Source organism: Nerophis lumbriciformis, linkage group LG11 (assembly GCF_033978685.3).
Source record: "Nerophis lumbriciformis linkage group LG11, RoL_Nlum_v2.1, whole genome shotgun sequence".
NCBI classification, from domain to species: domain Eukaryota; kingdom Metazoa; phylum Chordata; class Actinopteri; order Syngnathiformes; family Syngnathidae; genus Nerophis; species Nerophis lumbriciformis.
In genome coordinates this window covers 5,353,328-5,368,482 of record NC_084558.2, presented here as the reverse complement: position 1 = coordinate 5,368,482, position 15,155 = coordinate 5,353,328, and the positions used below count along the sequence as shown (strand labels likewise).

The 15,155-nt window shown below is 38.6% G+C and overlaps 1 protein-coding gene across 2 annotated transcripts in view; it reads left to right on the top strand.

The window, feature by feature from the left end:
* The first annotated feature begins 4,583 nt into the window (after positions 1 to 4,583).
* rab11fip3 (RAB11 family interacting protein 3 (class II)) overlaps positions 4,584 to 15,155 on the top strand; it is a 61,634-nt gene continuing 51,062 nt past the window's right edge. Inside the window, exon 1 of one of the 2 annotated variants that reach the window (XM_061967619.1) lies at positions 4,584 to 7,060. In XM_061967619.1, coding sequence (XP_061823603.1) covers positions 5,729 to 7,060 — 1,332 coding nt within the window. In that variant the 5' untranslated portion in view covers positions 4,584 to 5,728. The remainder of the gene's footprint in view (positions 7,061 to 15,155) is intronic. The other variant, XM_061967621.2, reaches the window with a different exon arrangement.

Here is a 15,155-nt window from a genome sequence, read left to right as displayed (position 1 = left end):
ACTCCCCTGACCTTAGCCCCATAGAAAATCTGTGGGGTATTGTGAAAAGGAAGATGCAGAATGCCAGACCCAAAAATGCAGAAGAGTTGAAGGCCACTATCAGAGCAACCTGGGCTCTCATAACACCTGAGCAGTGCCAGAAACTCATCGACTCCATGCCACGCCGCATTAACGCAGTAATTGAGGCAAAAGGAGCTCCAACCAAGTATTGAGTATTGTACATGCTCATATTTTTCATTTTCATACTTTTCAGTTGGCCAACATTTCTAAAAATCCCTTTTTTGTATTAGCCTTAAGTAATATTCTAATTTTGTGACACACGGAATTTGGGATTTTCATTTGTTGCCACTTCAAATCATCAAAATTAAATGAAATAAACATTTGAATGCATCAGTCTGTGTGCAATGAATAAATATAATGTACAAGTTACACCTTTTGAATGCAATTACTGAAATAAATCAAGTTTTTCAAAATATTCTAATTTACTGGCTTTTACCTGTACAGTAGTATCACATTCCATTTGCATTTTTTAGCCTGTTAATAAAACATTTTTATGATTGTGTACAAATGTTGGGTTTTTATCTGCCTGTCTACTATAATTCTTAGACCCAGCAGTAAATGTTGGTCTTCTTTAAGGGAAAAACATAATTTTAAATGCAAAACACTACAGGAGTAAAACACGTTTTTCCGTGGAAAGGACATCAGGGGTATGCTAGTAATGTGTGAATTGTTGGGGTTTGTCCAGCGTAATAGAAGAACTGTCTTCCCAAAATGGCTACCATTCCGACACATATTTCATTGGCATGGGAGAAGGAAGTAAACACATTCTTCCAGTTATTCTGTTTCTAAAGGTAGAAATTGACTGCTTTTTAAGTAATGTGTTTTTTGCAGGTGACATGCAGTATTTTTTTTACAATATTAAAAGCAAGGTCTAGGTTTATTTATAAAGCACATTTAAAAACTGCAGCTGAAGCTGCCCCAAAGTGCTGTAAAAAGTTAGGTAAAATGACAAAGATTAAGAAAAGAAAAGAAAAAACATCTTGAATGGCTTAAAATGGAATAACTTACAAAAGCAAAACTCAATTAAATGTTTAAAAAATAACAAAAAAAAATGTCTAGCTCAACTTGTTTTTAAAACATAGTTCCATTGTTCTCTTTGTGGGACATAAAGACTTGCTAGTACAACTTTTTCAAAGAAAAAAAAAATGTAATGTCATTTATTTTTCTTCATTTTTTAAATGTGCATTCACACGTCCGTACTGTTGTGTTCTAACACACTTTCTCTTGTTTTTGATAGATATTAATCCTAAAACTCAAGTATTAGAATTTTGGATTAATATTTCTCAAAAACAATAGAATATGGCTATATATATTTTTGAAATATAGAAGTACTATATAAATATTTTGTACTAATATTTATTAAAAACAATATGAGTATACAGTATATATTTTTTAACTATATACATATTTTGTAGTGATATTTATCAGAAACAATAGAATATGGGTATACATATATATTTGAAAAATATAAATATATAAATAATTTGTATTAATATTTATTAAAAAAATAATGTGGGTATACATCTTTTTGAATTATATAAGTGCTGTATAAGTATTTTGTATTAATATTTATCAAAAACAATAGAAAGAGGCTAAATATATTTTAGAAATATTACTATATACATTTTTAGATTTGATATATGGTATATATGCACATATATAAAATGTTGTATAATGTTTTTTATATATATATATATATACATCTATATATACTGTATATATGAACATATATATGATGTTTCATATATATACACAAAGATGTATATACATACATATATAAGTATATATACATACCGGTATATATATGTGTATATGTATATATATATATATATATATATATATATATATATATATAAACAATATTATACAACATTTTATATATACACAAAGATGTATATACATACATATATAAGTATATATACATACCGGTATATATATGTGTATATGTATATATATATATATATATATATATATATATATATATATAAACAATATTATACAACATTTTATATATGTGCATATATACACACACACACACACACACACACACACATATATATATATATATATATATATATATATATATATATATATATATATATATATGTGTATATATATATATATATATGTATATCTATATATCCATATATCAATTCTAAAAATGTATATAGTACTTTAATATTCCGAAAATATATTTAGCCTCATTCTATTGTTTTTGATAAATATTAATACAAAATACTTATATAGCACTTATGTAATTCAAAAAGATGTATACCCACATTATTTTTCACATAAGTATTTTAAACGTTGGAATAATATTTTTCAAAAACAATAGAAGTTGTCTGTGCATATTTTTTTATTTTACAAATATATCAATGGGTAAAAAAACAATAGAAGTGGGTTAAATCACAATCTACAGTATCAACACCGAGGGGCTCATAAATAAACATTTCTGACAAAAAAAAAACTGGCATATTTTCCCCGACAACATTTTATTTAATGTAAAAAATAATAAGCAACTTGAATATGACAATAGAAGACTGTATGAAAGTCCTAATACAGTTTCAAATAGAAGACAGTCAGTACCCGTGCCCGCCATGTGAGGTCGCTAAAACACTTTTTTTTTCTCAATGCACATCTTCATCAGTGTTATAAATATTGTTTAAAAATGCTGAGAATAACGGATTACAAAACTGTATGTATGTATAAACACCAACATTTAATGACTATCACTGAGCAGAAACCTTTTTAATTCGTGTCTTGGTAGAGATCACACAGAAGAGAAACTACAGGTAAAAGCCAGTAAATTAGAATATTTTGAAAAACTTGATTTATTTCAGTAATTGCATTCAAAAGGTGTAACTTGTACATTATATTTATTCATTGCACACAGACTGATGCATTCAAATGTTTATTTCATTTAATTTTGATGATTTGAAGTGGCAACAAATGAAAATCCAAAATTCCGTGTGTCACAAAATTAGAATATTACTTAAGGCTAATACAAAAAAGGGATTTTTAGAAATGTTGGCCAACTGAAAAGTATGAAAATGAAAAATATGAGCATGTACAATACTCAATACTTGGTTGGAGCTCCTTTTGCCTCAATTACTGCGTTAATGCGGCGTGGCATGGAGTCGATGAGTTTCTGGCACTGCTCAGGTGTTATGAGAGCCCAGGTTGCTCTGATAGTGGCCTTCAACTCTTCTGCGTTTTTGGGTCTGGCATTCTGCATCTTCCTTTCACAATACCCCACGGATTTTCTATGGGGCTAAGGTCAGGGGAGTTGGCGGGCCAATTTAGAACAGAAATACCATGGTCCGTAAACCAGGCACGGGTAGATTTTGCGCTGTGTGCAGGCGCCAAGTCCTGTTGGAACTTGAAATCTCCATCTCCATAGAGCAGGTCAGCAGCAGGAAGCATGAAGTGCTCTAAAACTTGCTGGTAGACGGCTGCGTTGACCCTGGATCTCAGGAAACAGAGTGGACCGACACCAGCAGATGACATGGCACCCCAAACCATCACTGATGGTGGAAACTTTACACTAGACTTCAGGCAACGTGGATCCTGTGCCTCTCCTCTCTTCCTCCAGACTCTGGGACCTCGATTTCCAAAGGAAATGCAAAATTTGCATGGTTGGGTGATGGTTTGGGGTGCCATGTCATCTGCTGGTGTCGGTCCACTCTGTTTCCTGAGATCCAGGGTCAACGCAGCCGTCTACCAGCAAGTTTTAGAGCACTTCATGCTTCCTGCTGCTGACCTGCTCTATGGAGATGGAGATTTCAAGTTCCAACAGGACTTGGCGCCTGCACACAGCGCAAAATCTACCCGTGCCTGGTTTACGGACCATGGTATTTCTGTTCTAAATTGGCCCGCCAACTCCCCTGACCTTAGCCCCATAGAAAATCTGTGGGGTATTGTGAAAGGAAGATGCAGAATGCCAGACCCAAAAACGCAGAAGAGTTGAAGGCCACTATCAGAGCAACCTGGGCTCTCATAACACCTGAGCAGTGCCAGAAACTCATCGACTCCATGCCACGCCGCATTAACGCAGTAATTGAGGCAAAAGGAGCTCCAACCAAGTATTGAGTATTGTACATGCTCATATTTTTCATTTTCATACTTTTCAGTTGGCCAACATTTCTAAAAAATCCCTTTTTTGTATTAGCCTTAAGTAATATTCTAATTTTGTGACACACGGAATTTTGGATTTTCATTTGTTGCCACTTCAAATCATCAAAATTAAATGAAATAAACATTTGAATGCATCAGTCTGTGTGCAATGAATAAATATAATGTACAAGTTACACCTTTTGAATGCAATTACTGAAATAAATCAAGTTTTTCCAAATATTCTAATTTACTGGCTTTTACCTGTAACAAGTTGCAGTGTGTTTTGTGACATTCGCAAGTTGTTTCGCTAAAAACACTGCAGGGTGTTTTGTACGCGTGCGTGGAACGTCAGCGTGTGTGCGCTGCTGCAGGAGGAGGAGGAGGAGGGTGATGATGATGATGATGATGACAAGGAGGAGGGGGAGAGATGGGACACGGCTGATGCTGATGCGAGAGCTCGTACGTGACTGTGGTCGACATCGGCAAACGATACAACTTAGCCCTTCATCTTTTTAAACCCTTGAAGTCGACAAGTCTGTTTCTGCTCGACGGGTCCTTTTTTTTTTTTTTTTTTTTTTTTTTAGGTGCGGACTGATCGCCGCGGCGTTCTGCTGGCCTTCTGGAGGGGCGGACACAGGTGGATTGTGGCTTGCCGCAAAACGACTAGCTGTAGCCTCGATATCACCTTGGACGTGCGAAGAAGCGAGGACCTCCGCGGCTACACCCCCTGAATCCACGGACATCCACGCCGACGTTTTGGTCCTATCCGCCGGCACTTAGAAGGGCGGACGGACGGCCTTGTTGGTGTTAGCGAGCTAATAAGCTAATTTGGCTAGCTAAGCTAGACGTTTAGCGTATGCGATGCTGGAAGGAGGAGTTTTAAATTCTTGTTGCGGGAATACTTTCCTTTAAACGCCAAACAGAGAGCATTATTACAATTTCAGATCAATCTTTTTTTTTTTTTTTTTTTTCTGTTCGAACGGTTTCTTGTTGTTGTTCGCGCGCTCATTTAGCGTGCCAGGCACCCACGACGAATAGTCTTAAGTAAGTTAATGTTTACACTTATATATTTATTTCATGAAGTGGTTTATTTTGTGTCTTTCTGACTAAACGTTAAAGTATGTTTGTGCTGAATGACCCAAGAGTGGACTTGCCCTGCTTCAAGTGCGCCAACTATTTAAATGTAGCTTAGAAGAACAACAATGGAATCGCTAACATGGTTACTAGAGGCGGTTGCCAAGCAATTAGCTAAAAAAAAAAGGCTTTACAGTGCGTGAAAAGGGAATTGTATTTATATAGCGCTTTTCTCTAGTGACTCAAAGCACTTTTACACAGTGAAACCCGATATCTAAGTTACATTTAAAACAGTGTGAGCCAGCCCGAGGACACAACGGCAGTGACTGGGATGGCGGAAGCTGGGATCGAACCTGGAACCCTCAAGTAAAGTCTTATTTTCCGTTCCTTTTTGAGCTGTGAATGTACACATATGCTATTTGAAATATGGCGTTTTGGTTGCCGGACTGGATTTTGACGATCACAGGGTAGCCAAACGTAAATGGAACCTACAGTGCTGTCAAGCCCTTTGGGGCACGCACATCAAGCGTTCCCTCTTGGATTTCTCACCCTGAACTCAGACAATGGAGCCGTCCTTTGTCCAAACAACACTGGTCAGACGGGTTTGCATTTTGGAGACCAGAACCTGACCTCCCAACAAGGCAACACGGAAAAGGCCTACCAGCAAGACGCGCCGGTAGAGTTGGATCAACTCCTATACATTTCCGATTATCCCTGTGGAGATATGTTTTTCGACGGGTGCCGTTCTCCTGAGTCACAAGTTCCTCCGCACAGAGGGGAGACGGAAAGAAACAAGGAACCAGATGAAGCCAGTGACTTCATGCTCTCGTGGCTTTTTTCTCCCAACTTCACCGATGGGAAAAAGTTTGCATTCGAGGAGGCCTCTCTCGGAGGCAGCGACGCCCTCAGGGGACAGACCGAGCTAATCATCAACAGTAGTGTGACCGTGTGTCCGCAGTCTAAATGGAATTCCGACACAAACCCAGGAGAGTCGCTTCTGTCCGCAGATCAGGTTTGCGTGTCTTCATGTGCGTCACATGATGTCACTGAAGCGCCGTCACTGGAGGAGCACAGGGAGACTTTGTCACCTGAAACTGCAGACGAAGGTTTATTCCTAGATCAAGTGACGTCTCTGCCAGTAAAGTGTAGCTCAACGCTGCAAGAGCAACCTGACAGCAGCACACCCCAGGCGTTCTTTCAGGGATCTGGGCTTTTGATGGATTTAGAGGATCCAGATCCTGACAGTGGACTCACCCATCAACCTGCTGGTCCTGTACAGTGGGATCTGTCAGAAGAGTCCCATGTGGAACATGCTGGACTATTCAGGACTATAGAGCAACAAGGAGAGGGTGACTCATCCTCTGTGATTTTGTCACCTGGTGATGGCTTCGTCCACGGCGACATCCGCTACGAGAGCTTCTCTGCGGAGAGTACGCCAAAGGATTTGATGGGGAACAAATGGAAAACTGAAACAAATGAGACAACGGCGTTGGATTTGTGCTTAACCCCCGATGAGGGACCTTGGAACTTGAAGCCGAAAGAGGGAGTACACAATGACACCGGTCCTGAGGCGCTCCCGGAGTTGGAAACTTCTACTGCGGAGACTGCATGGACTAGTGAGCCAAATGTGGACACTGTGTCCCTCTCTAAGATGGTGGGAGATGACTCACTGCCAATGGTTTCAGCTGTGAACACAAGAGAGGAAGAAGCCTCGCCGCTTAAAACTGTATTTGATGCATTAGACCAGGATGGAGATGGCTTTGTTCGCATTGAGGAGTTTATGGAGTTTGCTGCTGCGTATGGGGCCGATCAGGTAAGATGCTGTCTTTTTTTTTGATAAGCTAACATATTTTGAATGCTGGTAAAATGTTTGGTATTGATTATCTTTTGAGCCTTCAAAACTTCCTGTGAAAAGCCATCAAAATAAAATACTGTACATACAGGTGATGTCACTTTGGTGATCAAAATGCAAATTGTTGGGAATGTTGCCCTCTCCAAATATAATATTTCACAAAAGTGAGTAGTTTAGTTTAATTTAGTTTATTATTATTTCTTCGATCAGTGGTCAACAAAATAATCAAACAGTTTTACATAAACCAACGGTTGTACATTTATAAATTGACAATGTTGCAGACCGAAAGGGTTTAGGCTGAAGTTGAACACTTATTGCGCCTAACCCTATAAACAATGTCAAATACAAGATGAGCTTCCTAAAAATATGAAATTTCCTTTACACAACATTTTATAAATACACCTTGTACAGAACATAAACACTGTTCAATTATACACACAGTAAAGACAGAGTAGATCAATCAACATTATTAATTAACATACATTATTACAGAAATGAAACTTGGGTCTATTTTAGAGCAGTCATTATACAGTTTGTATGATAGTGTATATGTACGTATACTGTATGTGTATATAAATGAGTCAGTACACAGCCATAATTGTATAAATAGCGGGCAACACAAGTGAGTACCGAGGTAATTGTGTCTTGCCTTCAGTGGTCTGGGGCTGCATGAGTGCTGCTGACACTGGGGAGCTGCTGTTTATTGAGGAAAACATGAATTCTGACATCCACACTGACATTCTGACGTTGGTCTGCAAAGATTAATCGTTTAATTCGATTTATGTAGTGTTGCTTTAATTAATTGTTAAATTAGTGTAATAAACAAAAATGTATGCAGGTTATGGCAAGCAAAAAATAATTTATTTGAACTATTTTCCCTAAAATACGCATTGAGGTTATAAATTGTGTTTTATGCAGTTACTCGATCAATCCAACAAACGACTCGATAGATTAAGTGATTACCCTGTATTTTCCGCACTATAAGGCGCACCTAAAAACCACAAATTTTCTCAAAAGCTGACAGTGCGCCTTATAACCCGGTGCGCTTTATATATGGATAAATATTAAGATTCATTTTCATAAAGTTTAGGTCTCGCAACTACGGTAAACAGCCGCCATCTTTTTTCCCCGTAGAAGAAGCGCGCGGTGCATGCTGGGATATGTGACGTTTCATTTCCATTTGTGTGTTTATGTAAAGACCCCAAAATGGCTCCTATTAAGTGTGTTGTCTGTCTAATTATAAATAATGCAGACGAGGCGTGTTAACTGAGTTCTCAACGTTTACTCACAGTGTGCTAACTGCCAGCATACAACGCTTCTCAGGGCTACCGCGCATGCTCGTAACTATCGTTGCATGCTGGGTAGTGTAGTTGTTATATTTGCTAGCTCATAACAGCACATTGAGAGACACGCTTACGCGCTTAATTCAATACTCGCCGTCATTCCGGGTGGATTGACAAAAGACCTCCAGCCGCTAGATATTGGTGTCAACAGGGCATTCGAAGCTAGACTGCTAACTGCGTGGGAACAGTGGATGACGAAGAAGCGCGCGGTGCATGCTGGGATATGTGACGTTTCATTTCCATTTGTGTGTTTATGTAAAGACCCCAAAATGGCTCCTATTAAGTGTGTTGTCTGTCTAATTATAAATAATGCAGACGAGGCGTGTTAACTGAGTTCTCAACGTTTACTCACAGCGTGCTAACTGCCAGCATACAACGCTTCTCAGGGCTACCGCGCATGCTCGTAACTATCGTTGCATGCTGGGTAGTGTAGTTGTTATATTTGCTAGCTCATAACAGCACATTGAGAGACACGCTTACGCGCTTAATTCAATACTCGCCGTCATTCCGGGTGGATTGACAAAAGACCTCCAGCCGCTAGATATTGGTGTCAACAGGGCATTCGAAGCTAGACTGCTAACTGCGTGGGAACAATGGATGACAGAAGGCGAACACACCTTCACTAAGACGAGGAGGCAGCGCCAGACGACGCCAACATCTGCCAGTGGATCGTAAATTTGCCCAACTTTTCACTTCGGACACCGAAGACGAAGGATTTACGAATGAAGAATAACTTCAGAAAGTGAGCGCTATGTTTATTTTGTGTGTTGTGACATTAACGTTCGAGCAACATTATGTTGCTATTGCTCTGCACTATTTTGAATTTTACTATGTTTGTGATTGCACATTTGCGTACATTTTGGGAGTGAACAGAGTTGTTAGAACGCTGGTTTTTAATATATTATTAAAGTTTGACTGACCTATCTGACTGTTTTTTTGACATTCCCTTTAGCGCAGCGTAGGCGCGGCTTATAGTCCGGGGCGGCTTATTGGTGGACAAAGTTATGAAATATGCCATTCATTGAAGGTGCGGCTAATAATCCGGTGCGCCTTATAGTGCGGAAAATACGGTACTAAAAAATACGCATTGAGGTTATAAAGTGTGTTTTATGCAGTTACTCGATCAATCCAACAAACGACTTGATAGATTAAGTGATTACTAAAAAAATCAGTTACTGCAGCCCTATTCTGAAGCTGAAGGTGATGGACTAATCTGATCACAAATGTGGGGTGAATTGCTTGTCCAAGAGAATTTAAAGGCGTAACAATGGTGAGAAAAATATTTACTACATTGTGTGTACATTGTGAGCTACACTCACTTGTCTTGCCAGTATTAAACAATTAATGCTGTTTTTTTATACGATAGCAATATATACTGCAATGTATTTGTGGTAGTATTGTCCTTTTGAAATTAGAAGTATTTTAAATTGTTGATGTGTTCTTGATTGACAACGAGTAAAATAGCTTTCAGTTGGTATTCCTTTTGTCAACATCATTCCTGCAACAGTGCTCTCGCTCTTATTTGTTAAGTAGGCGTGAGAAAGTGGGCCAAAGTGTATTTCTTCTAGGTGATAGTTCTGTATATTTACTGCAACTTTTTCTAGTTTCCTGTGGTAAAAGCGGCTCATCACTGTCACGTGACCTAAAATCATTCGTGGATTAGTTCGTCATGCATTCAGTTCCAGGGGATTTGGGTTATCATCTAAATGCGTCTGTCAAGCATATTGGTTTTATTGGCCTGACATTTTCTCCATATGTCAAATAACAGAATCCTCATCTTCTCATTTGCATAGTATTAGCTTTAGGGATTATCTCCTGTGAAATGCCTTATGCATTTCTCTCCACACACGACCCTTACCCACTTAATGCAATACCCACCCTTTGTGGAAATAGGCATAAAGTACCATAAAAACGTTCACTAACAACATACTGGAGGCTTTCAGTTTGGTTCATTAGAATCTTTTGAGTTTAGTCTTAAACTAAAAGTTAAATTTAGAGTATCCGCAAACCTAAAACTAAGATTAGATTACCATTAGATATGCTATACCTGTCTGACTTGTATTTACACTCCCTACAAGATATGTTGGAGGCAGTCGCTGATATAGGCTAACTGATAACTGAAGTAAACAAAACACTGCCCTGATTAGCATGTAACGTGCTACGTATTGTTAGTTCCTTCAATATCTTTTTTCAAGAGGAAATTTGGAAAGACAATTCATGTGTTATCATGTCTGGACCGATTAGTGAATAATCAGTTATTCCAAAGATGAATAAGCTTGATAACTTTGCTGTCAACGACAAAGTGTCTGAGCTTGTTTATTTGATAGCAGAATTAAATGAACTGAGTGTATCCTCTTGTCAGTCATCCACAATCTTTGTCTCAGTGGGCGGAGGCGGTACCGCTAGCTTACACACACAGGACTCGCAGACAGAGAACCTCGCTAGCTAGCTTACACACACAGGACTCGCAGACAGAGAACCTCGCTAGTCGCGACTAGCTAGTGAGAAGCACCGCAAAGTAACACAAATTAGGAGGAAAAAAGATTATTGCAAACCCAAATGACCCTGTGGGAATATTTTGGCTTCAAACGAGTGAGTATGATGAGCCCATCAACACGGCATGAACAAGCAAGTTTGCAGAATTTGTTGGAAAGTAACACAAACTAAACAAACCACCTAGGGCTGGGTGATATGGCCTTTGTGTATCGCGATATGGCCTTAAAATATCGCAATATTTTAAGGCCATATCGCGATACACGATATATATGTCGATATTTTGCCTTAGCCTTGAATGAACACTTGATGCATATAATCACAGCAGTATGATGATTCTATGTGTCTACATTAAAACATTCTTCTTCATACTGCATTAATATATGCTACTTTAAAACTTGAATGCAGAGAAGGAAATCACAACTAAAAAATTCACTATTTTTTTCATACGGTGTTGATCTGGAAATGTTTGCCTCGGCATTTTGATGGTGTGAGCGTGTGGCACCGAACGGAGATGTTGACATGCGGAGTAAGCACTCTTCATTCTCTAGCGGGTGACTTTTCAAATGATGCTACATATTAGCAGTATTGCTACTTTTTATAGCAACGCTTTTGCCCTACACTTGGCAAATTACGGTTGTCTGTTCGACATATTCCCACTTGAAGCCAAACCACCGCCAGACGATGGACCCCCTGCTGTTTTTGGGGGAATTAATTATTCCTTCATTTGTTACCAGATTCGCACCTTCTCTCTCTCGTATTACCACTCGCACGGCTGCGCTAGCATCACAGCTAACGTTACCCATGCTGCTACCTCTTTGCTGCGCGAGGGCGTATACGTATGTGATGTAAGTCGTGACAGTATGTGACGTGTGTAAGAAGGTGCGCTTGTCTGTCTGTGAGAAGGAGACACAGGAAAGAGCAAGGAGAGCCTGTAGTGTAATGCCCGCAGCTAAAAGCAACTGCGTGAGAACATATACTCGAATATCACGATATAGTCATTTTCTATATCGCACAGAGACAAACCCGCAACATATCGCGTATATCGATGTATCGCCCAGCCCTAAAACCACCTCAGTTTTTCTAGCTTGGGAAACACACACTTGAAGAAGTTCTATACTTATTGAAGTGCAATTTTGCTAACCAAAATTGAAAGACCATTTTATTTTTTGTTTAGAAAAAATTCAAAGTTCTTGATCTTCCAATTACAATGGTAAAAAAACCCAAATGAAACATCTAAGTTTCTTGATTTAAAAAATAATACTTGCATTATGATTGTTATATACTATGATTACATTAGTGCTTAACTTGGTCTAAAAATACTGACAATAATATTGTTTATTGGCAATAATCTTGGGGAAAATATACAACCCCAAAAAGGGCCAAGCCGTAGAAAATAGATGGATGGATATATCATCCAGCAAAATTTGTCATCCAGCCAATCCTAGTATTGTCCAACTGTATTTTGACACTGAAGCTCTATATATGGCAATGAACCATATTTGGTAACTCAATCTAATGTCAAATGCATTCATAAGGTTGAAGAGCCATGTGATTTCTTTCAGCCAATCATCAAAACTAGCCACTTTCACGCGAGCTTTCGCAGAATAGCCCCACCAAAGCATGTATTTCTGCTGTGTGAACTTTCACACAGCAACATGGCATCTATATAGCACATCCTCATTGCATAGCCACTTGCAACACAACAGGGCAGAAGAAGCAAACCTTTTGTTAAACTTCCTATCCTGCTCAGGCATTGCGGAATACCCTTCCACGCGTTTGGTGTCTCGGCTTTGTTACGGCTCTGATATCACCTCTGAAGGCAAAAACTTGCCTGCTGCTGTTTACGACAGAACAGCAACACTAGAAAAAATGTGGGGAAAGCTTTGTGAAAGGGGCTTATATCTCCAGGCAGCATATATTGTACATTTGGAATTTGAATGAATCATTATAATGATAATGATTTTGTAATGAAATGGTAATTTTGTGGCGATAACATTGTGAATTTCAAAGTATTTCACCTAATAAACATGGTCATTTTAGTCAGGATGATGTCTCGCGCAAAGAATTGTGAAGGATTAAGAGTAAAATGTATTCTCCTGAGTCAGACGCCCTTCATGAGCTTGTGAGGCACAAAGCGGGACTATTGTCATGTTAGTCAATTGAATAGGTTCTACACATGTTTCTGTTAGGGAGAACTCCAGCTTATGTTTATTTATTTGCTACAGTTTGACTAATACTCTTGACTATTTAAGTTCTGTAAGATAAATGTTTCTTATCATAGTTTCCAAGCGCTGTTGGCCTTTACGGGAAACTAGGGGTGTAACGTTTTGTAGATCCGGCGAAGGTTTCAAAATCTTCTTAATAATGTCTGACGCGTGATGGTATCAAACAAACTTGGTGTGTAGTTTTTTTTATAGCTCTTTTACTTTGAAAATAAACTACATCTCCCACAATCCCCTGCGCATCGCCAGTCCGCAATGTGAGGGCGTGGAGCGAAAGACAAAGCAGGAAGTGAAGTGTGTTCCACTTCTTAAGTTATGTTGCTAACAAACAGACGAACCCTGGCGAAAACATAACCTCTGTGGCAGAGGTAAAAAAGTGCGCCACATTTGTTTTTGAGTGTTCCAAGCCAAAACAGAATCGGTCAAGCTGCGCCGCGTCGAGGGAAAACAAATGATGTACACTAAACTACTTGATAAGCTACCATCAGCCGTAAAATATGAAGCCAACAAAGCTAAACGTCATTTTTTGAGGTATTTATAATGTGCCCTTTTCCACCACAGGAACTTTTTCAGGAACTTCCCCATTTACCCGGGTAAATAAAGTTCCCCCTGTGTTTCCACCAAAAACTACCCAGGTAGATTTAGTTCTTCAGGAACCTTTCGGAGTTCCTCCTTGCCAGGTGGGACTTTTCCAAGCGACCAGGGACCTTTTGGGGGCGAGCTGTGCTGTCGAACGCTGAATAGTTGAACACAATTGGGGGCGTTCCTAAAATGTATTTTTCAAACACACGACCACCATTGGAATATACGCGGCGACTTGTTTATTTCATATTTCTTGTGTATTTCTAGTACAACAAACTTGACAACGGAGAGAAAGAAGGATGAAAGGAGCTTTCGAAATGCATGAACTTTTGTTGGGTATCTTTGTGTTGAAGAACACTTAATAGGTGGAACTATTTGGAGTGTTTTTACCCAGCCGTAGTCTTTAAACTATATGCAGTTTTTTGTTGTTTATTAGTTTGTACAAACTCAATTTCGTTACGCAAAGCTACGAGAAGTCGACAGACTCTTTTAAACGTATTCACAAAGGAGTATGAAGCCGGCGACCTCAGCTGCCCACTACTCTGACTTTGTTGGATAAATGTGGGAAAAAAAGGAGGCAGCACACGGGTGTAACAAAGGTAAATAACATCAAATATTAACTATTTACTTTAATACATGTAGTCAGTGACACTCCATTTCTGTAGGTATTAGCATCAAGCCGAGTGAAGCTAATGCTAACAAGCTAACGCTAAAGCCGATGTGTTTGTGTTGTCGGCGTGAGATAAACACTGACATTTATTATTTATATATTGTTATTTACAGCTGAACTAGAGCAAAAGGAATATCCTGACCCTCATGAATTCATCATTTACTGAGAGCACAACTTTCAAAATGTTGGACATTGCAGACAAAAGCCTGACTTAATGAACAATTTGGTACACTTTATTTTTTATTTATTATATAATTTTGTATATTATTGCTTTGTTTTTCAATTACATACTTTTTTGTAAGAAAACTGTGACCTAATGTTGTCTGTTCATTTACATGGTATCAGTATAGAAATATAGTAAACCACTCCATACGTCACCAGCCTGATTTGTACAAACTACCCTGAACTATGAAATGCGGTGGAAACACAAACCACACACTTCCACGGGAACTTATAGATCCAGGAACCAGAGGTTCCAGGAACCCTTTTGGTGGAACAGGGCATCTTATAAAAAGTTCAAATGTGAGTTTGCTTTTCAGAGAAAATGCATTTTCAAAACAGATAGCAACAATGTCCACTGTAGATGACACTGCTTCTCTGAAAGTAAAAGTTGAGAGAGACAGTAGATGTTCCCGCACAATTCTTTGCACTTAAGAATATGCTTTTTTGTAGTAATAAATATGATTACAACATTTTAGCATTATGTTTGTGTTCAATTACAGTAAGCATGTTTATTCTAAACA